Consider the following 23,682-nt stretch of genomic DNA (forward strand, 5'->3'; position numbering starts at 1 on the left):
GACGTAGGCTTTAATCCCACCTTTATAATGTGTGTGATCTTGGCTAGGTTAATTGACCTGGGCTTGCTCCCTCTTCTGTAGAATGAGAATGCCAACAAGGTGGTTGTAACGAATGAGAATAATGCTGACATAAAACATTTGCACAGTACCTAAGTGCTTGACAGAGAAAATCTTGTTTTCATCTTCAACCACTGCACCCTTATTCTTTTATCACGAACCCTTCTCTACGCCCTGGAGAAGGAAGTGGCAACCTGTTCCGCTATTCTTACCTGGGAAATCCCATGGACAGAGGAGCCTGGAGAGCTACAGTCCATGGGGGCAAAAATCAGACAGGACTTAGCAACTAAACAACAACTTCTCTAAGCCCTATTGCCACCAGTCTTCTGAAATAAATTATTTCCCATGGTTTAAATGATTTGCTTAGGCTGTTTCTGTCCACATATAACCAACCTGTACCTCTTATCAGTGGTCTTACTATCCAGAATTAACTGAACTCAACATTAAAAATGGAAGGAACTGATTGTGGAATATGAATTGTATTGGCGATAAATTCTCTATACTTGGTTGTCCTAAAACTAGGGACTCCTGAGGTTTGGGCACTTGTTAGCTCACTATTCTAATTTTTGATGTGGTACATCCTTTATCATATTCCTTCACTTTATCATATTCCTTCTCTTACCTGCTATGCTTTAACTGCTTCCTCTCACTGAATTTTATTAGTATTTAAATATGTTCAAGGCTCTTCCATCTAAAAGCAACTATAATTGACCCTTGAACAATTTGGAGGATTAGGGGCACTGACCCACACAGAACTCTGACTACAGCTGGCCCTCCATGGTTCTGCATCTGTGGATTCAGCCAACTACAGATCTGGTAGTACTTTAGTATTTCCTATTGAAAAAAAGTCCAGGTATAAGTGGATCAGCACAGTTCGAACACCTGTCATTCAAGGCTCAGCTGTAGTCGGCTTTATCTCAAATATTTTTTCAGCTGCTATCTTCTAACTTGTTCCTCTTTGCAAACAAATTGAATGTATTCAATGAATTGAATGTATTCAGTGAACTGAATGAATTTTCATTTTCTACATTAAAATTTTTTTATTATTTATTTTTGGCTGTGCTGGGTCTTTGTTGCTGCATGTGGGCTTTCTCTAGTTGTGGCGAGTGGGAGCCACTTTCTAGTTGTCGGCGTGCTTCTCACTCCAGTGGCTTCTCTTGGTGCAGAAACAGGTTCTAGGGTGCATGGGCTTTAGTAGTTGTGGCGCTTGGGCTTAGTTGTCTCACAGTATGTGGAATCTTCCTGGGCCAGGGATCAAACCTGTGTCCCCTGTCAGCAGGCAGATTCTCAACCACTGGACCACCAGGGAAGTCCTCACTTTCTATATTTTTTAAACTTGTAAAATAAGTTGTATTGAGGTATAATTTACATATAATAAATATGCAGGTCAACAAATAATGACAAATGAATGCACCTGTATAATAACCATCCCAGTAAAGCCATATAATATTTTCACCTCCCCTCAAAGTTCCCCTATGCCCCCCTTTGCAGACACCCCCCCTTCCCCACACCTGGTCCCAGGCAACCACTGCTTGTTGTCACAGTAGATTAATTTGGCCTGTTCAAGTATTTAATACAAATGCAGTCATAATATGTATGTACTGTTTTTAAGTTGGCTTCTTTGGCTCAGCATACAGATTTTGAAGTTAATAATCTATGTTGTCTCATGACATTTTCTACATTTCTCATGGCCATTCATCCTTAATCCACTGCAGTCTGGTTTCTCCTCTACTAGAACTGCCTTACAAGTTTACAAATGACCTTCATCCACTAAACTCAATGGATCATTCCTTATCTTGCTGAGCTCTAAGGAGCATTTGCCACTATTAACCACTCCTTCCTTTTTTCTCTTGGCTTTCATGATACATTTTGTTTTCTTCTCACTCCAGCCCATTTGTCTTCAGTGTCCTCTTCTGTATATCCCTTATATGTTGGTGTTTCTTGGGTGCAGACCTAGGTCCTCAACCTCATACACTATGTGCTTTCCCTGGTTGATCACCTCCATTCCAGTGCTTTAATTATCAACAGGCTAACTCCAGTCCATGCCCCCCACCCCAGTCAAGTTATAAAAACCTGTATGTCCAGTGGCCAGAAACCACCACTTAGATGACTCAAAGGCATCTCAAATTCAGTGCATCTAAAATGGAACCTCCTCATTCCCCCATAAATCTCTCTGGCATTCCCTAACATTTTTACTCAATCACTCAAGTCATAAATCTGAGTTATTCTAGACTGCTTCCTTACCTTCACATCCTCAGTTAAATAATCACTAAATTAGATTCTACCCTCCTAAGAATCTTGAACCTCTATTGCTACTACCCTATTGCAGACCTTATGTCTTGCATCTTTTCTCTAAACCTTTGCCCTCCCTAATTGGTCTCACTAAATCCAAATTATGCTCTTCAATCAATTAATATTCCATAATGTACAGATCTGATCTTGTCTCTCAAATTTATAACCCTTCAAGCTAAACTTAACAAGGTCCTCTAGGATCTGGCCCTTGCTAAATCTCTTTAGCTTTATTTCTCCTCTCTTTACATCTGACACTCTAGCCATACAGAAATTCACTCAGTTCTACAAGCCATGGCTCTCTTTCAACATTCTGTTCCATATGCATGGAAAGCTCTTTCTCGCAACTATCCCCCACTTCTCAGGCTAATTCCAATTCACTCTTTAGCTCTCAGGTTAAATTTTGCTTTCTCTCTTTTTTTCCTTCTTCCTTCAACAAGGTTTTTGGGTTTTGTGCACGTGCTGTGTGCCAACCAGGGACTGAACCCTGGGCAACAGCACTGAAAGTGCCAAGTACTAACCACTGGACTGCTAAGGAATTCCCTCAACAAGCATTTTAAAATGCCTATTATGGGGCTGACTGTGGCTTCGATATCTACTTTTCACTCTTTAAAACCTCTATCTTTAATAGAGCAATCAAGTAGCTCACTCAGTTTAGGCTTGGTTCTTGCTATTTCAGTCCACTTGCTTAGTAGTGTCCGACTCATGGGACCCCATGGACTGCAGCACACCAGGCCTCCCTGTCCATCACCAATTCCCAGAATTTACTCAGACTCATATTCAATGAGTCGGTGATGCCATCCAACCATCTGATCCTCTGCCGTCCCCTTCCCCTCCCACCTTCAATCCTTCCCAGCATCAGGGTCTTTTCCAATGAGACAGTTCTTCGCATCAGGCGGCCAAAGTATTGGAGTTTCAGCTTCAACATCAGTCCTTCCAATGAACACCCAGGACTGATCTCCTTTAGGATGGACTAGTTGGATCTCCTTGCAGTACAAGGGACTCTCAAGAGTCTTCTCCAACACCACAGTTCAAAAGCATCAATTCTTTGGCACTCAGCTTTCGTTATAGTCCAACTCTCACATCCAGACATGACTATTGGAAAAACCACAGCTTTGACTAGACAGACCTTTGTTGGTAATGTCTCACTATTTCTCCTCTCCATAAACTTCAAATGTTTATGAATTTTGACTAGACTGTTTCTGTCTGGTTTTGAGTCATTAGTACTTTGCTTGTCCTTTGTATGGATAAATGTTCAAGACATAAATACAAACATAATGATAACAAAAGTTCACATACTAGGATTATGTGGGGTGGAAAAAAAGCAGAGTAGTTTTGAACTAAAGGCAGGCTAATCCAAGGCACTTTATGTTTGTAAGGTAAATTTTTAATCACTCAACTAAAAAGATATAATTTACATTGATTTCTTTTTTTGGGGAGCGGGGGTCATGCTGCATGCAGGATCTTAGCCCAACCAGCAGTCTAACCAGTGCTTCCCTGCGGTGGACATACAGACTCCTAACCACTGGATCACAAGGGAATTACCCCAGAATTTGAAATTTTTAATCTGTATTTAAATTAACAGGAACAATGTTTATAAAATTTGTTATTAGTAGGTACTCATGATGAAAGAATCACTGCAATATTAAATTTTACTATATAGCCTTTATTTACTAGATTAATTTATAAATTACAATAAAATGAAGAGTTGTCCACTCTGGATGGCTAGCAAAATGTATGTTATTTAGGTTGGTGCAAAAGTAATTGTGGTTTTGGACCATGAATTTTAAATCATTATAACTAGACTCAAACACATCTTTATTAACCAAAATAGGAACCATTACAATCAACATATTTTTGCCAACAAGAAATGTTTGTTTATTCCTGTGGCATAAAAATCCATGCTTCAGGATCCCATGAACTCCTGGAAAGCATTTTCTGCCTCCTGCTGGTTGTGGAAGAGTTTTCCCTGCAAAAATTTGTTGAGATGCTTGAAGAAGTGGTAGTTGGTTGGCACGAGGTCAGGTGAATACGGCGGATGAGGCGAAACTTCATAGCCCAGTTAGTTCTACTTTTGAAGCACTGGGGTGCGATGTGCAGTTGGGCATTCTTGTGGAGAAGAACTGGGCCCTTTCTGTTGACTGATGCCAGCTGCAGGCGTCGCAGTGTCCGGTGCATCTCGTCAATTTGCTGAGCATACTTCTCAGGTGTAATGGTTTCCCAGAGATTCAAATAGCTGTAGTGTATCAGACTGGCAGTAGACCACCAAACAGTGACCATGACCTTTTTTTGGTGCAAGCTTGGCTTTGGGAAATGCTTTGGAGCTTCTTAGTCCAACCACTGAGCTGGTTGTCAAATAAAATCCACTTTTTGTCGCATGTCACCATCTGATCAAGAAATGGTTTGTTGCTGTTGCACAGTATAAAGAGATGACACTTCAAAACGACAGTTTTTTTTGATTTTCGATCAGTTCATGAGGCACCCACTTATCTTTTTCACCTTTCCAATTTGCTTCAAATGCCAAATGACCATAGAATAGTTGACGCTGAGTTCTTTCAGCAACTTCTTGTGTAGTTGTACGAGGATCAGCTTTGATGATTGCTCTCAGTTGATTGTTATCAACTTCTGATGGCCAACCACTGCACTTCTCACCTTCAAGGCTCTCATCTCCTTTGCAAAACTTCTTAAACCACCACTGCATGTTCGCTAGCAGTTCCTGGGCCAAATGTGTTGTTGATGTTTCGAGTTGTCACTGCTGCTTTACGACCCATTTTGAACTCGAATTAAGAAAATTGCTCAAATTTACTTTTGGTCTAACATCATTTCCTAGTCTAAAATAAATATAAAATAAACAGCAAGTAATAAGTCATTAGCAAAACATCAAAGCAAGAAATGTGCATTAAAATGATGTATAATACCACATTTAAGAATGTATTCCAATATCAAACAGCAAATTTTAACAATGCAAAAACTGCAATTACTTTTGCACCAACCTTGTACCTATTCTAATTTTTAATTATCTAGTTGATGGCATGTATAGATTAAGAATATATACTACTCTTGTAAGTTCCTGTTTCCTTATGACAACTTATTCCTAAAGGAATGGATATCATTGCTAGAATGTACACAAAGACTTATTCACAGGTTTTGTTTTGTTTTTGGATAAGAGTAACACAGTCCATTCTAAAGGAGATCAGCCCAGGGTGTTCTTTGGAAGGAATGATGCTAAAGCTGAAACTCCAGTACTTTGGCCACCTCATGTGAAGAGTTGACTCATTGGAAAAGACTCTGATGCTGGGAGGCAGGAGGAGAAGGGGACGACAGAGGATGAGATGGCTGGATGGCATCACGACTCAATGGACGTGAGTTTGAGTGAACTCCAGGAGATGGTGATGGACAGGGAGGCCTGGTGTGCTTCGATTCATGGGGTCACAAAGAGTCGGACACGACTGAGTGACTGAACTGAACTGACTGAATACACAGTTTCTAAATTTTAAAAATTAAAAAAAGATTAAAAAGAGAACAAAGTTCTGTTAATGACAGTCTAGGTAATTTAGATTAACACGTCAGTTGAACACAGCTAAAAACCATGGATGAAATATTTTAATTCTTAAAATCATTAAAGAGCTGTTAAGGTAAGTAGGAAATAGTAGGCCAAATCTTAGAAGACAAGAACCAAGAAAAGTGCAGCACACAAAGGCACATTTTTGGCCTCAGGACATTTGCCAATTTAGTAGCAATAGCTTCAGTTTTGGAGAAGGCAATGGCAACCCACTCTAGTACTCTTGCCTGGAAAATCCCATTGGCGGAGGAACCTGCTAGGCTGCAGTCCATGGGGTCTCGAAGAGTTGGACACGACTGAGCGACTTCACTTTCACTTTTCACTTTCATGCAATGGAGAAGGAAATGGCAACCCACTCCAGTGTTCTTGCCTGGAGAATCCCAGGGACAGGGGAGCCTGGTGGGAGGCCGTCTATGGGGTTGCACAGAGTCGGACACAACTGAAGTGACTTTGCAGCAGCAGCAGCTTCAGTTTTGAAATTAACCTGCACTTTTGGTAGGATCAAAGAGGTTAGGGAGGCAAAAGGCAAAGTCTCAGGCCCACCAAGGTGAGCACTCTAAGAAACCCACACTCACTTTAAACTAGGACTCTTGAGTTCACTCTCAAGGGTGAACGGGAAGTAAAAAAGTCCTTGTCAGCCTTTCAGACCAGATTTTTGCTTTTGGTGTCAAGAGAAATTAAAGCATTGAATTTGTATTATGATGATCCTTGACATGTATTTCAAATTACTATCAGAAAAAAAAAAATCCTCTTTGTAGAAAGACAGCATTATATCCTACACATATTTTTTCAAGTACATGTTCAGCAGACGAAGATAATCAGATACATAAGAAAACAAGATCCCAAAAGTGAAATCCAGGAGAAACAACAGACACAGAACCATAGAAAACTTCAGATATTATAATTAGCAAACTCAGATTACAAAACAATTATGATCACTGGGTCAAATAATAGCCAACCTTGGGAATTTCATCAAGGAACCAGAAACCATAAAAAACAACCAAATAACAAATTCTGTAACTGAAAAAATAAAGAATTCATCAGATAGGTTTAACAACAGACTAGATACAGCTGAAGGGAGGTTAGTGAACAATAAAATTCATCAGAAAAAAAAGCATCAAGAAGGGAGCTTGGCACAACAAGGTGGAAAATGCAAAGAGAATAAAGAGATATAGAGGAAACAATGAAAACTTGATTTAGAGGTCCAGAAGTTGATGAATGACAGTATTCAAGAATAGCTAAAAATTTTCCTGAAATTGATTAAAAAAAAGATGTCAGTCTACTGTTTCTAAAAGCTCAATGAATCACAAGCAGAATAAAAATAAATCCATACCCAGATAGAGTAAGCTGCAGAAAAATACAGTCAAAAAGAACACAATTTGAAAGTAAGACAGCCCAGCTTTCTTCAAAGGAATGACAGACTCAGAACTGACCTCCCAGGAGCAAGGAAGGCAGCAGAATGATAGAATCTATGTGCCAAAAGAAAATAACTTTCAACCTAGAATATCCATCTAGAATTGAGAAAGGCAAGATAAAGGTCTTTTCAGATCAACAAAAATGGCAGAGTTCTCTACTAGCAAGCCAATAGGAAAGCAAACCCGGAGGCAGGGCAGGCCAAGTGTCCGGAAAGAGCTAGACAGTAAATATTTCAGTCTTCCAGGTCATAGGGTATGGTATCTGCCAACCACTTAACTCTGCTGTTGTAGTCTAAAGAAACTGTAGACAGTAACAAATGAACAAGCCTAGCAGTATTTCAATGAAACTAGTCACAAAAATTGGCAATGGCCTGGATTTGATGAGTGAATTGTATATTGCTGACTCCTGTCCTAAAGTTTAAACATAAGACAAAAGGGAAATGATCCCAAATGGAAAGGCAGATTCCAGAAAGAAAGAAAAAGTGGTAAATAAACAAACATTGATATGAAATTTGGTTTTAAAAAGCCATAACGAACTGGGAAATCCCAGGTGGCCCAGTGGTTAAGACTCCACCCTTTCACTGCTGCAGGCCCAGGTTCAATCCCTAATCGGGGAGCTAAGATCTTGCAAGCTCTGGGGTGCAGCCAAAAAAAGAAAAGAAAAAAACAAACCAAAAATCTAAACCATATGATTAACAAGTGCATTTATCTTGGGAAGAGGTTTAAATGTATTTAGTTTTCTCGGTTCTCTGAATTAGCTGAGTGAAGTGTAAAGGCATTGATTAGACTTTGATACATTAAAAATGCCCCTTATAACTTCTAGTGCTGCTGCTGCTGCTGCTAAGTCGCTTCAGTCGTGTCCGACTCTGCGACCCCATGGACTTCTAGAGTAACTGCTAAAAGAAAAGACTAAAATTTCCAAACTACCAGAAGTGGAAAAAATGAAATGATTAAAAGGCAGACAAGAAAGGAGAGAAAATTAAACCCATAATAGGTGAGATAAATAGACAAGAGCTTTAAAATCAAGCACGTATGTAATTACATGAATATAAGTGAGTAAATTCTTCAATTAAAAGGCAGTGAATATCAGATTATTAAAAAAGACAAAAACTATGTTTTCTGAAAGTAAGAGATTTATCTAAAAAGTGAGCAATCAGAAAGGTAGAAAGTAAGCGAGAGATAAGAACTGTCTTCACCAACACAAACCATTTCAATATTTTAGTATATTTTCCTCTTAAGGATGGCGTGCTGCAGTCCACGGGGTCATAAAGAGTCGGACACGACTGACTGACTGAACTGAAGGATACTGCACATGTAATAGTGTTAATTGTTCAGTCGTGTCCTACTCTGCGACCTCATGCGCCACCAGGGATGGCCATATATAGTAGTGCATTTCTCTCACAAGTATTAATTTGTAAATTTTTCTTTTACTGTAAATAGTTTCCAAAGGATGACATTCCACGTATTTGGAGTTGTTTGAATTTTCAACTCTCTGAATAACTGGTAGGAAACTAGCTTTTCAGTTACTAAACACTGCGATTATTCGAAGATAGACCCAATATGCTTTTAAAGGGATCTTGGGGGATATTCCCTGGCGGTGGGGCCAGTGGTTAGTTCTGAGCCTTCCCTCCCAAACTGCACCATAGGGCCAAATAAAATGGGTGTGGTGGGGGGCACCTTGAGACTACAATTGCTATTTCACGTACATTTTTTATTGATCTTGCTAATAAAGTTCACAGGCAATGTATATAACATTTTAATGCAACAAAAATTTTCACCATTATTTCCTTTCAAAGTACCTGTGTCTCCTCTTAAGGAATTATTATTTTACAATAAAAGTTAAAATATCAGGACAAGGCTCTGGGATAAGCATTTTCTGTGAGCTCATTTAGTCCTCACATACCTATAGCTTCATCGGAGGTTGAGATTTAAGGAAAAAAAAAAATCACTGAAGGTCCCACAGTTAGGAATCCGTCCACCTGTGTCTGGAACGCAGGGTGATGGCTAAGCTAACCCAACCCACAGGCTTTCTTTTCCATTGTCAAAGCTGCTGATATACCAAAAAGGCCTCATCCTTCAAATTTAGCTGTCAAGTAGGGGAAAAAATTCTCTACAAAATGACCTCCTTTCTTTAGGATACTGCTTAATTTTTATAGTTTATAATTTAGACTAACAGTCTCCTGCTATATAAGTACCGATGATAAATCCGAATGGGTTGGATGACCTGCTCCTAGTGTATTAATTTCAGGCATTATTTCCTGAACCTAACTTATTCCAGTTGGGCGGCTTAAAGCCTCTCTGCATAGATTAAGGAAAATGACCCAGCTGTCAGATCTCCAGGGCTTCTTTCGTAGAGGGTCGGGTCACAATGAGAAAAGGGTTGAGTCTACATGATCACAGGCCCAAGGGCCTGTGGAAAAAACGAGTTAATTGGTCAGGTCAATGAGTATTGTCAGGAATACGCCCATAATAGCTACTAACGCTAACCTCCGTCGAAATGCCAGATATGGTTTCTACTTACTTTCGACTCTGGCTAACCCTCTGGCCCACTGGCTAACTTGGGTCTGGCTCGCCAGCACACCGCGCGGCGAAGCCCTAGCGAACCCACAACCAGGAGAGCGAGGTTTCGCGCCCGGGGCGTATCCGGCTTGAGGCACCCGAGTCTCGCGATATCTGGAGGCAGGGGCGGGAGAGGCCGGCGTGCACGCGCCCGAGAGACGTTAGGGTGGAACCCCTCCCGTGCAGGGCGGGCGGAGCGAATACAGTTAGACGCCAGTTGGTGGAGCCCCAGCGGGAAACGACTAAGCGCGAGGAGCGTGCGCGCTCACGTCGCGGCGACGGTGGCGGCGAGCGGCGTCAGAACTTGGAGGGGGGGCTGACGTCTTCTGGCGGGTGGCGGTGTTGGAGACGAGAGCTTGGTTAGCCGGTATTGCTTCCGTCCCAGGAACCGACGGAGAGAGAGGGAACGAGGGTCGCTTTCGGGGGCTGCTGACTTCCACGTACGCGTCGTCGTGAGGAGCCGCAGCCCGGACTCTCCTGCAACCCCTCCGGCTTCCTTTCCGCACGCCTCGAGGCAGCGGCAGCAGAGACAGGCGTCTCAGCTTCCCCCACCCCTTCCCCTTGTCCCCCCCGCCCGAAAGGGCCCTTTCTGCGCCCCACCCCCGCCGCCCGCTACGCCGCCGCCATGTCGGCGCAGGCCCAGATGCGCGCGATGCTGGACCAGTTGATGGGCACCTCCCGGGACGGTAAGTCTCTGCCAGTGCCCTGGGGGTGGGGGAAGGGATGGGGAAGGCGAGGGGAAGGGGCTCCGCGGGCGCACCTGGGCTTGTGTGTGTGGCTGAGTAAGGGGCTCCCAGATTGGTAACACGAGGTCCCGGCTCCCGTCCCATCCAATGAGGGCTGGGCAGGCGGGCCCAGGGGGCGGTGACCGAGCGGATTGGCGGGAACGGCTGCCAATGGGGTCAGACGGGGCCTGGAGCCTGAAAGGAGAGTTTGAGCTCCGAGTGTTGACTTGGCTGGGACGGGAGAGCCCACGTCTCTCCTGCGTAGTCCGGTGGCCTGTTTTGTCGCTGGTTAGGTACCTGCGGACCGCTAAGGCCTCCGCCCCCTGAATTAATTCCTTAACCCAGAGCTGTGGGATCAGCCCTCGCCGCCGCCCTGCGGAGTATCCAGAAAGAACTGGTCCCCACCCTCCACTCCTTTACTTGGGTCCGGAGAAAACCTTTCTTAGAATCCAGTTCCAGAGATGAAACCACCATTCTTATGGGAACATCTGACCCAAACCATGGTTTCCTGAAGCGGGTGTGTTTGGCCCATTTTGTGAGAAGAGTGTTACGGCCTGTTTTTTCCGAGAGACCTCCATTTTGTTAGACAATTTAATAGAAGCTTTGTTCAGTAAATATTGACGAACTTTGCATGTGCCCCGAATAGAACCATTTTGAAAATGTGGTGCCCAGTGAAGTAGAATTGAGGGAAACAACGATGCTTTTAGGCACTTAGGTTAGTGTTTGTACAAAGAACCACTAAAGGCTGGATATCTTTTTGTCATAGAGAATTTCTAGGTAAGATGAAATGCTGTTGCTTTTTTGGTGATGGTAATTAGTAATATACTCTTTGAAATTTGAGTGAAGCCCATGCTAATATGGAGGAAGGGTCTAGTCCACTACTTTCTTAGAAACAAAGCCAATACTTGCTCATTTTTGTATGTTGTTTGTCCAGGCAAATAGTTTCATAGCCATTAAACCAATGCTTTTTTCTTGACAAGTTACTTAAGTTGTTTGATGTAAGAGAAAAGGCACACTCTTAACTTTTGAGCAGTCGCTGTTATAATTTCCTTGAGTGCTTTGCAGCAAAATGTGAGTAGATTTAAAACATTTTATTGAATTCAAATGTTTTTAGCAGTGCATAATTTGCATGGTTTATCAGTGTTCATAATTCAGTTTTAATAAAAACCCACATTTGGAACTTTTCTTCTTAGAACGTATAGAAAAACAAGTGTAGATCGCAAACCTACTTGTGGTTGTGTATAGAGGAGGGGAAGATTGGGAAGGAAATGAATTTTATTTATGTAGTAAACCCTTGAAAGTTAGCATTGATTAAAAATTCTACTGGAGAAATTTCTATCAGTTAACATTTTGCACTTTTAGTTTAGGGTGGTTTTTATAACTGTAGAGTGTTTTAACATTGCTCCTCTTCCATTATGAAGATGGTGTTGAGAAGGGGCTTAATTCAGGATTTTAACTAACAGAATAACTAATCTTTGTAGTAAAATTATAGAAATCATTTTATTTAAGACATACTTTACACGAGCCTATTAATCCTAGTTGGATGCCATTTTTGGTACCTTCTTCATGGATTTAGTTTCCTAATTTTACTGGGTGGGTAGTTGAATCAAAGCAACTATTATCACCTGATAAATTCCAACTAGACTGCAATCTACTATTGCAAAACTGAATTAAAATATGTGTGTGTGTACTCACGCACATATATATATGCATACCTATTTTTCCTATGTGCGTAATCTGCAGAAACTTGCATTTCTTAAAATCTACTCTGCTTTGTATACAGATAAATTTATATTTTTATGTGTCTGTTACTGGATTTTTTTTTGCCTTCAGACTAAAGGTTTACCAGTGAACTCATGTTTACAAGTCCACGATATTATTTTAGCTGATATGACTGGATTTTCACTGCTGTGTTGGGCTAGAAGTAAGAAACAGTACTTTCAAGGAGAAGAATGTTTTTTTAGATACCCAGATTAGTTCTTTTATGTATATAGGAATCAGAGCATTCTTTTCCTTCTTACCACATAGTTAATGAGTTTATATACTCACCTTATTCAGGACCTTCAAATAGGATTTTTTTTTAAGTGTTCAGTCAACTTCAAGTTATCCAGGGATAGGGGATATGGACGCCTTCCTGAATAAAACCATGTAATTTGAAATTACATAATGGGAAGCTTTGTATGGGACACAGGAACAGCTTAAGGGAATGGTTACTAAGAAGTGGAAATGGGGTCCAAGGGGTGGGAGAGAGATGGAAAAGGTAGGTAGAGTATTTAAAGCAGCTGTGTCCAATTTTTTTTCTTTTTTTAAATCCCAGAGACTTAGTATAAAGCAACCACTGTCTTTTTGTCAGGGTGGCAGTAACCACCCCCTCTACTCTTAGAGTGCTGTCTGTGAGGGAATCTGAAGTGGCACAGGTTCACCTCCTTTGCCCCTCTAATGAAAAATTTATTTCCTCTTTCCCACCCCCAAATCAGAATTTTTAATTAGTTCCTTTTTAAACTCCTTGGAGATTTGTGTGTTAAGTGTAACTTGGAATTACTCAAATCAGTTAATTCATGTAGATGACCTAAACTTTACTGAGATTCTCAGAAGAGGGATTTTTAGTAGGGAAAAGGAGAGGTAATTTTGGATCACTGGGCACTTCCAGAAAGGACAGTCCTGGGTGAGTGGTGGAAATGGGAGGCTTTGAACAACCAGAGGGCAGCATGATCGCGCTGGGAGGCTGGGCAGGGGGATGACCAGGAGGTGGGAGAGGAATGCATAAGGGAAGTGGGAGGGCCAAAGACAAACTTTGCCTTCTTTGCAATTTTGCCTAGGGCCCTGGTGGTGGCAACCGCCTGTGTGCCACTGAAAATCGTGCCGATGCCTGGCATACTGCATAAATGGAAGCAGGGTACCGCGTGAGTTGAAACATTGGTCACACTATATAAAGTTTGTATATGTGAATCAGTGTAACTCATACACATGTAACTGGGGGTCTGACTGTATTTGGATTTTTCTGATAAGGCATCATGGGCTAAGGAAAAGAGCATTGGGCTGAGACTCAGGAGACCTGGTTTCTAGCCCCAGCTGTACCTCTAATTGTAACCTTGGGTAAGTCACTTAACCTTTTTTGCCTCAAGTTAAATCTATACTTTGTTAAATGAGAAGTCAAGTAATTTCTTATGTTATCCTCAGAAATGTTGACAAATATATTTTAAATTTTTTTAAAGGAAGAAACCATAGGTAGACATTAGCATCTTATTTTAAGATACATTAAATTTTATACTTTGTTTTAGTTGTTAGCAGTAACAGAAAAGAGAGGGATCATTTGTTTTCCTCAAAATATTCCATTTGAAAAGAAGGAGCAACACAGGAAAAGTCAAACAGCGGTTCAGTTGAATTGTCTGTGATGGTTGGAGGAGCCTATTGTCCCCACACGGACTCGTCATTTTTGTTGTGTTGGTTTAATCGAAAGGGTGTCCCTTAGCTAAAGCCCTTTTGTTGGCAAGTACGGTTTAGTTATGAGAGGTCTCTTGTCCTGGCCCCAGAAGGTCTTGCAAGATTTGAGGGATAGGAGTTAAACAAAATTGAGGATGTCTATTTAGATTACTTTCTAAATTCAGCAACTAGGGAAGTTACCGAAGGTAGTTTTAAGGATTCCATACTTCTTGAATTGCTTATAACTCTTAAATGGGAATACAGTCCATCTCTGAAAAGTTATATCAGGCCAGAAATGGCAATCTGCCCTCAAAAACAACCAGTAGACTATAGGATTCAGAATATAGATAAGAATTTTACAGCATCATTTGTTGTCCATTATGGTTAGGGAATGTTTAGGGCAAGTTAAAGTTTTCGGGTAATTTTTTAGCTGTTTTGGATGATAATCTTTCTGAACCTATGATGTACTTTCTTAGTTAACAGAGTACATTAACCATAATTAAATATTTTTGCTGATCATTTATATTGCATGGTGGTTGTATCTTATGGGATATAAAGTTAAAGGGACATGAATCCCAGGAGATAATCAGGAAGATACAGTTCAGAAAATCAGTTACTTGTTCAGGAAGATACAGTTCAGAAACTAGTGACACATAACTGTTGAACCTATAGGACAGTATGACCATGCTGCTTTTCTTCAAAATAAATAGTGAATCAAAGATTGTAGTGTTCTTTTTAGTGGATTTTCTTCATAAAATCACTTTGACTGTCATCTGTGTTCCTTGAGTTGTCATCAGCATCGAGAGCATTTTCTCATTTTTTCTCATTAACATAATGGATCATTTATTTCTTGGTCAGTTGTAAATCATTCTTGTATTTCACTTGGATTGTTCATTTTAAGTGAAGGAGGCGTAGCCTTTAGTGTGTAAGCACACATTTTTTGAAATAATAATGGGATATATCTAGTTCTAGAGCTTGTGAATTCTTTTGACATTTTAAGAAATTTTAACAAACATTAGTTAAACATAAAGTTAAACAGTTTTAATAAATATAGGATTTTATCAGAAATCAAAATACTGAAAACTGTTAATACCCACATAGTGAATTCATTAAAAAAAAAAAACTAGTTTTGAACTCTGACTGATATTTCTGACTACAGTACAACTTGGAAAACAATAGTAGTATCACCTCCTACAACTCTGCATCATTCTTGGATTTTCTACATTTTAGCTGTCCTGAAGGAAGCCTGTGCTTCTGAGACATTCTTTGCTTCGGGTAAAAAAAAAATAAAACCAAAGAAATCATTTTGTCTGTCAGTGCATAAGCTTTATAAGCAGCAAGTAAATACTTTGATTTGGTTTGATTAAGATGTCATATAGGGATAAATGTGAGTGAGCCACATCTTTAAGATGGGTAGCAGGAAGTTAAGGGCAAGTAAGGTGTCATGGATGTGGGTGAGGGTTAGTGAGTCAGTGTTCAGTACCAGGTGGTTCATATAAACATTAAACCTCGGAGTTGCTGGGGTTCAGGCAAATTCGGGGTTGCAAGGATAGGCAGAGGGCTTAAAACTGTGGGCAAGACTAGATAAATGAGACAGGTACTCCTCAAGAATGGAATTCCAGAAAGGTGCTTGAAATGGACTGAATCCTAAAAGCTCAGGGCTATTAGTATATTCATTGAGGACACATACATGTCTGTATTACCCAACTTAATAATCGGTGTATGGAAAAATTGTAGGTAAGATGAAGAAAGTTGGAACATTTTGCTGGAGAAAGAGTGAGGGAGTGGGCGGAAGGGTAAGTTTATGACAGGAATCTTATGGATTCAGCACCTGCAAAAGTCATTCTGTTCCTTTCCAGTTTAAGTTCTCATAGAAATTAGAAGGCAAGGCCTTTTGATCATTTAATCAGTTACGTAAGATTATTGAGGATGTAGAGAAAAGTATTTTGTAAAAACTCTGAATTTAGCTACAGTTTTGTGTTTTAACTAAGTAGCTTAAGACTTGAAAAATCAAAGCCATTAGAAAATAACATGTAACTCAGTCAGCTGAATAAATGTTATATTTTGCTGTTTAACATGGGCTAGGGAAAGGAGTCTTTAAAACTTTTTTCTTAAAAAAGCACTCACTAGATACTGATCCTTATGTTCTGATTTAGTTGTGAACCATGTGCAATGATGTTTGACCTCTGTGATTCTACATGAAAAGAATTTAACCAGCTGCCCTTGCTGAATCTTTTGTCATGTCTCCTGAATGCATGGTAAATTGTTTTGTTTTTATTTTCTTGAGACCTCAGTTTTCTGCAGACATCATTTTTCTCTTTCAGAGTTAAACTTTACAAAGCTTTTCCTTTCAATAAAATTGGTTAGGTATTTATGGATAGTATCTATAGTGTCGTACCTTGCTGTTTGGTGGCTTCTATATTCTGTCCTACTGCTGTGTTATACATTATACTCTTCTCTGTCTCTTGAGGGTGTGTTTTAGGTCAGGCTTGGCACTATGGCCCACTCGCTTTTTGTAAATAAAGTTTTGTTGGAACACAGTTGTACCTATTTGTGTATATATGGTCTATGTCTCCTTTGCTTTGCCGCAGAGATACATAGCTGGTAAGTTTGAAGTATTTGCCATCTGGCCCTTTAAGAAAAAGCATGCTGACCATTGTTCTAGATCAGTGTTTCTCAAAAGTGCGGTGCCTAATCAACCTTAGGGAACCTGGGAACTTGTTAGAAATACAGATTCTTGGACCTACCACTCCAGGCCTACCAAATTAGAAGTTCTGGGGTTGGGTGCAAGCAATTTGTGTTTTAAGAAGCCTTCCGTGTGACTCTGATGCACATTAAAAGTTTGAGAAACCCTGTTCTAGATAAATGTTTCCCAAATGTTAGTCACATATATCACTTTACTATTTTTCACCCTGTTTTAACATTTTTAATTGTCAACTCACTTTCTGAAAATTTAAGCTAACTTTAAAGTGAAAGCTTATGTCACCAGAAAAATAACTACAGTGAAAACAACATGGTGTTATAAGAGAAAACTAGATTCTGCTATCATTTACCTGTGTTAAAAATGAGCTCGTTAGACGTATTAATTAAAGACATACTAGGCAGTAAGTGGGAACTTTTTTCTTGACTTAATCATGACATATAATCACCACTAAGTGATTGAGTTGTGTTCAAAATGTCATGCTGGTGAAAGTACGTAGCACCTAAAATCACTTTTTGTACAAATTCCATACTTTAGGAAATGCAGTTCTAGTTCCTTACATGGAAGGAAAGCTGTTTAAACTGTACATATCTAAACCCATAAGTAGAAATGACTTTTCCTTAGAAATAGAAATACACACCCGTAAGATGGAACGATATAGAAGCCTCTAGAGAGGTCCATTCAGACTTCTAGGATGAAATTACCTATTTAGCTTGATCTTACCTCTCCATTAATGTTCCGGTCTGTGGTGGTCAGTATTTCTGCAGGATTTCACCAACCTGTTCCACAGTGGGATTGTGAAAAGGTGCTGGCTATTTGTCAAAGAAAACTCATGGACTAGAAATTGGGGAGAAGGGCTGTGATTCTGCATTATGGGCAGGGAACCATCAGGGCATGCTTACTAAGGAAAACAGTTGATTCACATCAGATTATAGAAACCATGTATTTTGAGAAATTTTGGTATGAAAATAAAATGATTTAATTTGCCTCATAGTATTATAGGGAATACTTCCCCAGACATGGTATTCTGATACCGGCTGATGTGTTTTAGGATGTAGTAATTGTTGGTGTGACTAGAACCTGAATATCCCTAGGTTGCTGGGTTGCTTCAGATTTTTCTTGCTTGCTTTTTCTTAGAGCTTATGGACATATTTGCTGCTTTTGTCATTTGACTCTGCAATAAAGTAGTGACATAAGACTCTGACCCTAGATGGACTGAAAGTCTGGTAGGGAGTGAAGGTGTACAGTAAGTGATAAATTCTGTATGCTGATTACATATATAGATACCTAATTTTGAAAAAATGTTTTTAAAAATATAAAAAACTGCCAAACACCTCTAAGACTGAACAAATGTTTTGTAAGTTTCCCTTAAGTTAAAAAAAATTTTAAAAGTGTTACAAGTGAAGTCTCTTAGGTTCTCCTTCACAGTTTTAGTCCTTTCCCCCAAAGGCATTTTTTGTGAATATGTCAGTGGATTTTCCTCTGTGTTGTTTCAGTACTTATAAGGCTCAGTCTCCTTCATGCTAATCTGTTTTTTCATTTTAAATTCCTTTATCATTGAGTTGTCTGTCACCTCTGTCCTTTGATAGTCTCATTTCTTTTCCATTTTTGTTTCTTTACTTTGTTTTAGATTTGGGGGGCTCTGCTTAGCTTTTATAGCAATCACCAAGCATTGAAAACTTGCCTCATTAATAGACCTGCCAAATACTTTTTCTTCTGCTCTTTTCAGCTATTTTTTCATAGCCAGAGATAGCTTTTGTTACTTCTAATTTTGTGTATAAAATGTTGTGGATGATAGAAGGCACCAGATATCCAGAGTATGAGTGTTATTGTATCAGAATTGCAGCTCTGCAAGTAAGCATCAAAATATAAAATTTAGCAGGCTACAACTTTTTAATAATTGACTTCCCTTAATGGCATGTACATAAAACAAAGTATATGTAATCCACTTTTAAGACTACATTTGTGGATAACTATTTATTCAAGACACACTTCTAATGTGTGCCTTAAATCTCAGAGGAGCAACATGTTGATTTCCTAAAGCATATATCCCCTGGCGGACGTGTGATGGCACTGACCCCTGCCAGTGGCCAAGACTCTGCTTTATAATGAGAGAAAATAGGGTTGTGGCGAGAGGTGGAATAGAATTCTTGGAATGCAGCTACTTTAGTATTTATTTTTGAACATTTCTTTTAACATTCGTTAGCTCTTAAAGACCCTGAGTAAGCTTTTTCTCCCACTACAAGGCTGTTTCTGTTTCATTCCTTATAGTTTTTTTAATATGGATTTTCACAGACACATAGACTGGAAAATTTGAAAAATTATTTTAGCATTATTAATCTTTGATATTCAGCAAGAAAAACTTGTCTTGGAAATTTCTTCTGCAGTGGGCATTGCATTTTAAAAATGGGCTTGTCATGGGGAATATGATAGTGGGGGTGATACAAGTACCGACTTGTGATGATAAACCTATAGGACCGTATGAAAGAGTTAAGACCCTAATTTTTTTGGATTTTTCTGGGGGAAAGGAAAGCCTCTACTAGTACTCAGTATGATTTCCTAAGTTCTGTTAGAAAGAAATGACTTGATACTACATTTGGAAGGGAAAATGCCTTCATTAGTTTTTCCTGCTGCCATCTTTGAGTATTTTTTCTTTCCTTATATAATAAATATGTTCCTGGAAAGTTTCATATGTTGGAGTAATGAGTTTTTTCTTTAGAGATTGTTTAAAAGGATCCTTATAGGTGAGCTTTAGGCTAAATTTAGGCTATAGATGAGCTTCAGGCTAAAGGAACAACAAAGGTAGGTGGGAGAAGTTAGGGGAGTTGGTGAGACTGTTGGAGAAAGCTGTAAAAATGATCAAATTTGTTCTTTACTGTAATAGTTACTGTGCAGCAGTAGCTATTATCTTGGTTCCACAAGAAGACCTAAGTTTCACAAAAACATATGAAGATGAGTGTTACCAGTACAGGACAGCTCTCTTCCTGCTCTGTACTGGGTTAGAAATTGGTGTTTATATGGTTTCCACCTTCTGTGGACTCAGAGCGTATGTTGTAAGAAATGGTGATGAGAAGGTGACACATCTGAAGATATGAGGGCACAGGGAAATAAGAAACTTTAAGCTTAAAGAAACTTAAAGCTTATTCACTGCTCTTTCTAGCTCTGGCTTTTCTTTCACTGAAAGAGTACGGAATTTATTTCAGAGGGAGTAAGCCTACCCTGCCCCAGCCAATAGTGACACATGGCCCCAGCAAGTACACATGTGGGGAGGGGAGGGATTTGGTTGCCACAGCAGAGAGCGTGGGAGCGCTTTTCCCCTCTTGGCCCCGTTTATCAACTACGACGCTTCTGTTTGCTTTGTGTGCTGTTGAGTTTTTCCCTCTCTGTTTTCTCTAAGCTAAGCTTTAAGCTAATTCTGTACAAAAGAAATACTAATTAGTTGTTTTTATATAAATTGCTTGCCATTAATGCCTGATAAAATGCAGTAAAATAAGGATTCTGCATACCATTATATATGTCAAATATTACAGACTTTAAGGTTCTTTTGAAATTACAATACTAAACTCAGTTCACTTTTGCTTAGCCTTCACAGTTGTTGATCACATAGCATGGTCATCCACTCACAGCTTAAAAAAATACAGGGAGCATCGGAGAGAATGGGTAAAGTAAAATTTTGATGTTTTTAAAATAGCACCTGAATCTATGAAAATTGATTTGATTTATTGTTTGTATGGGAGGGAGAGGGTGGTTGGCACTCGAAGGGAGGGGGTGGATATTGGGGAAATAGCATGCACCATGTAAAATGATGTTAGATATCATACAGGCTAAAATTTTAAGTGTTACTACTGCAGTTTAAATACAAGTCTGTTTCAGAAGAGGCAGGACCATACAGTGGCAGTGTTGGGATTTACAGCAGGCCTAGCTTTTTCTCCCTGCAGATTGAAGGGGATTTTGAGAATAGCGGTTTTTGAGTAGTTTGGACAGAAGTCGCCTTTTTAGAGTGACCTGTCCATATTCCATGAGTGAAGCTGCTTTGGTAGCACCTCAGGTTCCGTTAATGTTACTGAGGAACATTGTTTAAGAGGAACAATGTGCATTCTAGTTTTTATTGTACACCTGTGACTCAGGTGTTCCTAAATATAGGTTAGGATTCATGAAGCCCTTGAGGGCGTTGAAGAACAGAGAGAGGTTACTCTGAAGTTAGTTGTTTGGTAGAAATAGAAATTTTGGTGCTTCCTTTCAAGTGAAGAATACTTTTCCTTTCAAAAGTTCTAAATCAAGGTTTTAATCTCAATCCTTACCATTATAGTTATCTACAAAGCCTAATTAATGAGCATTGTGGAGGTTATAGAGAAGAGAGTCTGCCATGTTTTTATGGATAGGGCATTTTGTTGTAAATTGTGTTGACTTGGTCTAATCTCTGCCTCATTATTTTTAAGCTTTTTCTTTGTTTATACATTTAAAATCTGGGGGAAGAAATTAAAGAAACCAGATTTTACCCTAAAAATATTCTTGCCTCAACTTTGCTATTCCCTTACCTGAAACCACTTGCCAAAGCCAGATAAGATTTACGTACTGTTTCCCAAACCTTCCTGCCTTCCTAAGCTTTGTCAAAGACGGTATGCCAATTTGGAATGCTCTTCTTTCCCCATTCCTTTGGTCTAAAGCCTATCTTTCCTTCAAATAATGGCTTCTATGTATTGCACAAAGCCTCCTCTAACCTCTTCAGTCCTGTGGTCATTCTAGTCTAGAATCCCTGAAGTACTACTGTTTGATAGTATTCCATCCATTATAGACATTCATTTGGCACTTGGATCATGCCCCCTTTTGTTGTTATTGTATTTAAATACCCTCTCTTCTCTAGGAGAGTGATGGGCTCCTTGAGGGTAGAGAGCTTGTCTTAATTAAATGCCTCTTTGTAATCCCATTGCCTGGCAGAGAGGATATCTTCAGGAATCGGCTTGATTGTTTGATTTGGATCCAGTATTAGTGTAATGGGGCAGTTGTTTAACTTAGGTTATTTTTATAGTGAGTACATACCCAGAAACCCCAAAGATAAAGTACGTTTGAAGTACATTTGATTAATAAAATAATTTCTTGTGTTGTAGGGAGATTTGGTTCATATTGGTTCCTTATTAATTACAGCCCCTCTCCCCACCTTTGTTTCTCAGCGGGTGCTGTTGTACCTAGTTTCTTTTGAAAAACATGGTTTGGGCCAGATATGTTGACAGAAATCAAAATTACTAGTATTTTTTATTTTAAAATTCTTTGATTAGTCAGATGATATTTTCATGGTATAAGCCTTAATAAATTTATTAAATACTACATAGTAATGTAGCCAAATTATTTTAAAATGTTAACCTTAAGGTCTCTTAAGTAAAATTTTAAAAATACCAGTAGACAGATACTCCGTTGCTAATCCTTTTCACTCTATCTCAGATTATTAGGAATTTTATATTTCTTTGTTTATAAAGGTTTCTTTACTGTGCAGGCTGATGTTTGATAACTGTGCTTATTGTGTTTGCTACAGTTATCAAACAGAGTAGACATTTACATGCAGTGAAGAATTGATTAAAAATACTTTTTGATGTTTATAGAAAGGGACACTTTTTTTAGTATCCCCACACTCATTGGGGATAATTTTGTTTAATTCATATTTGAAACTGTTTACATTTTATCTGATAGCAGTGTCTTCAAGGCACATATGTATATTAGATTTATGTTGTGATTTCTTTCAAAATGCTTAACTAGTAAAACTTCTAAAATCTTAATTTTACTCTAAAGCCTGGCTTATAGTATTCTTGAGCCATTAGTTTGACAAAGCACTGAAACGATACTGCTGTTGCATTACTGAAAAACGTAGATAATTGTGGCAGGGGACTTGTAGAATATAAGTTTTTTTCTCTTCAAAAATTTTCATTTAAATTTGTTAGCATAATTTGGGTACAGAATTAAGGTAAATATTTTTTCTTACATGTGAGGAAGCAAAAAGCCTCTAATAATGGCATTGCCATTCTGATGTGAGCTCATCAGAGTACCATGTGACATGAGCTTAAGGCCCTGATCAGTCTTAATGAAACAAGCTTTATAAAAAAAACCCCAGTTGGCCCAGGGACCATTTTACAGAGCTCCAGCCTTGGATTTTTACCTATGATCAGTCATATTCTTCTCCAGGGTTTATACTTGTTAAGTCAATATTAAAACACAGAAAACACACCCCCGCCCCGCCCCGATTTTGTTCACTTTTGTTTTCATATACAAGAATCTTTACAGTCAACATGTACTTCTAGATGCTGTATTGAAATTGCTGGCAGAGTCTATTCTATACAAACTGAACAATCTGGCCCCTTGTTTTATTTGTAAAGGTTCAATGTATCTATGCCTGCCTACTTCAATCTGCAAGGGAGTGTCAGAAAGGCCCCGCATTCGCCGAGCCGTGAGTTATCACTAACTTTTCAGATGTGTTAATGAATGTGGAACAAAAAGCAGTTGTGTTTAAAAGGAAAAAAGGACCATCAAAATAACCTCTATTATAGTAGCAGGCGTGAACACTAAATGAATTACTCCAAATTGTGGTGTCAAAAATAACATACTTTAACTAGAGACTAGCCTCTAGAAAACCTATTGTTGAACTGTTCTGAAGCTGTTGTTTTAGCTATAAGTTACTGTTCTTAAAGTTTTATAAACCATGATTGCAAATTAATATGTTCTTTAAGTCTTTTTAACCAAATTAAAACAATCTGAACAAAATCTTACCCCACCTAAAAATGGTAGTATTTAATTGACTTTGAGTTAAGCTCTTTAAAATAATACCATGTGAAAGGGGTAAAGTTTTAACCTTTTTTGTTACTCACATGTGAAAAACAAACAATTGAACCTCTTCCTCTATGAAAGTTTTAGTACAGTGTTATTTACAGTCTGTTTTGCTACCAACAGTTCTTGCTTCAGTAA

General features: G+C 39.1%; 1 protein-coding gene and 1 long non-coding RNA gene across 8 annotated transcripts in view; one reads left to right on the forward strand and one right to left on the reverse strand.

The window, feature by feature from the left end:
- Positions 1 to 3,991: 3,991 nt before the first annotated feature.
- Positions 3,992 to 9,985, reverse strand: LOC120877644. Its single transcript, XR_005724370.1, has 2 exons — positions 9,845 to 9,985; positions 3,992 to 5,177 (listed from the first exon to the last, which is right to left on the reverse strand). It is a non-coding gene; the product is annotated as an uncharacterized LOC120877644 (long non-coding RNA).
- Positions 9,986 to 10,020: 35 nt separating this feature from the next.
- Positions 10,021 to 23,682, forward strand: part of LOC120877639 (putative RNA-binding protein Luc7-like 2) — a 55,449-nt gene continuing 41,787 nt past the window's right edge. The window contains exons 1-4 of one of the 7 annotated variants that reach the window (XM_040259977.1): positions 10,156 to 10,568; positions 13,427 to 13,510; positions 16,187 to 16,288; positions 20,315 to 20,391. In XM_040259977.1, coding sequence (XP_040115911.1) covers positions 20,340 to 20,391 — 52 coding nt within the window. In that variant the 5' untranslated portion in view covers positions 10,156 to 10,568; positions 13,427 to 13,510; positions 16,187 to 16,288; positions 20,315 to 20,339. Of the gene's footprint in view, positions 10,569 to 13,426; positions 13,511 to 15,086; positions 16,289 to 20,314; positions 20,392 to 20,419; positions 23,168 to 23,682 lie in introns of those variants that run through there. The other 6 variants (XM_040259975.1, XM_040259981.1, XM_040259978.1 and 3 more) reach the window with 6 other exon arrangements.

The sequence above is a fragment of the Oryx dammah genome, unplaced genomic scaffold (genome assembly GCF_014754425.2).
Source record: "Oryx dammah isolate SB20612 unplaced genomic scaffold, SCBI_Odam_1.1 HiC_scaffold_18, whole genome shotgun sequence".
Taxonomy (NCBI): domain Eukaryota; kingdom Metazoa; phylum Chordata; class Mammalia; order Artiodactyla; family Bovidae; genus Oryx; species Oryx dammah.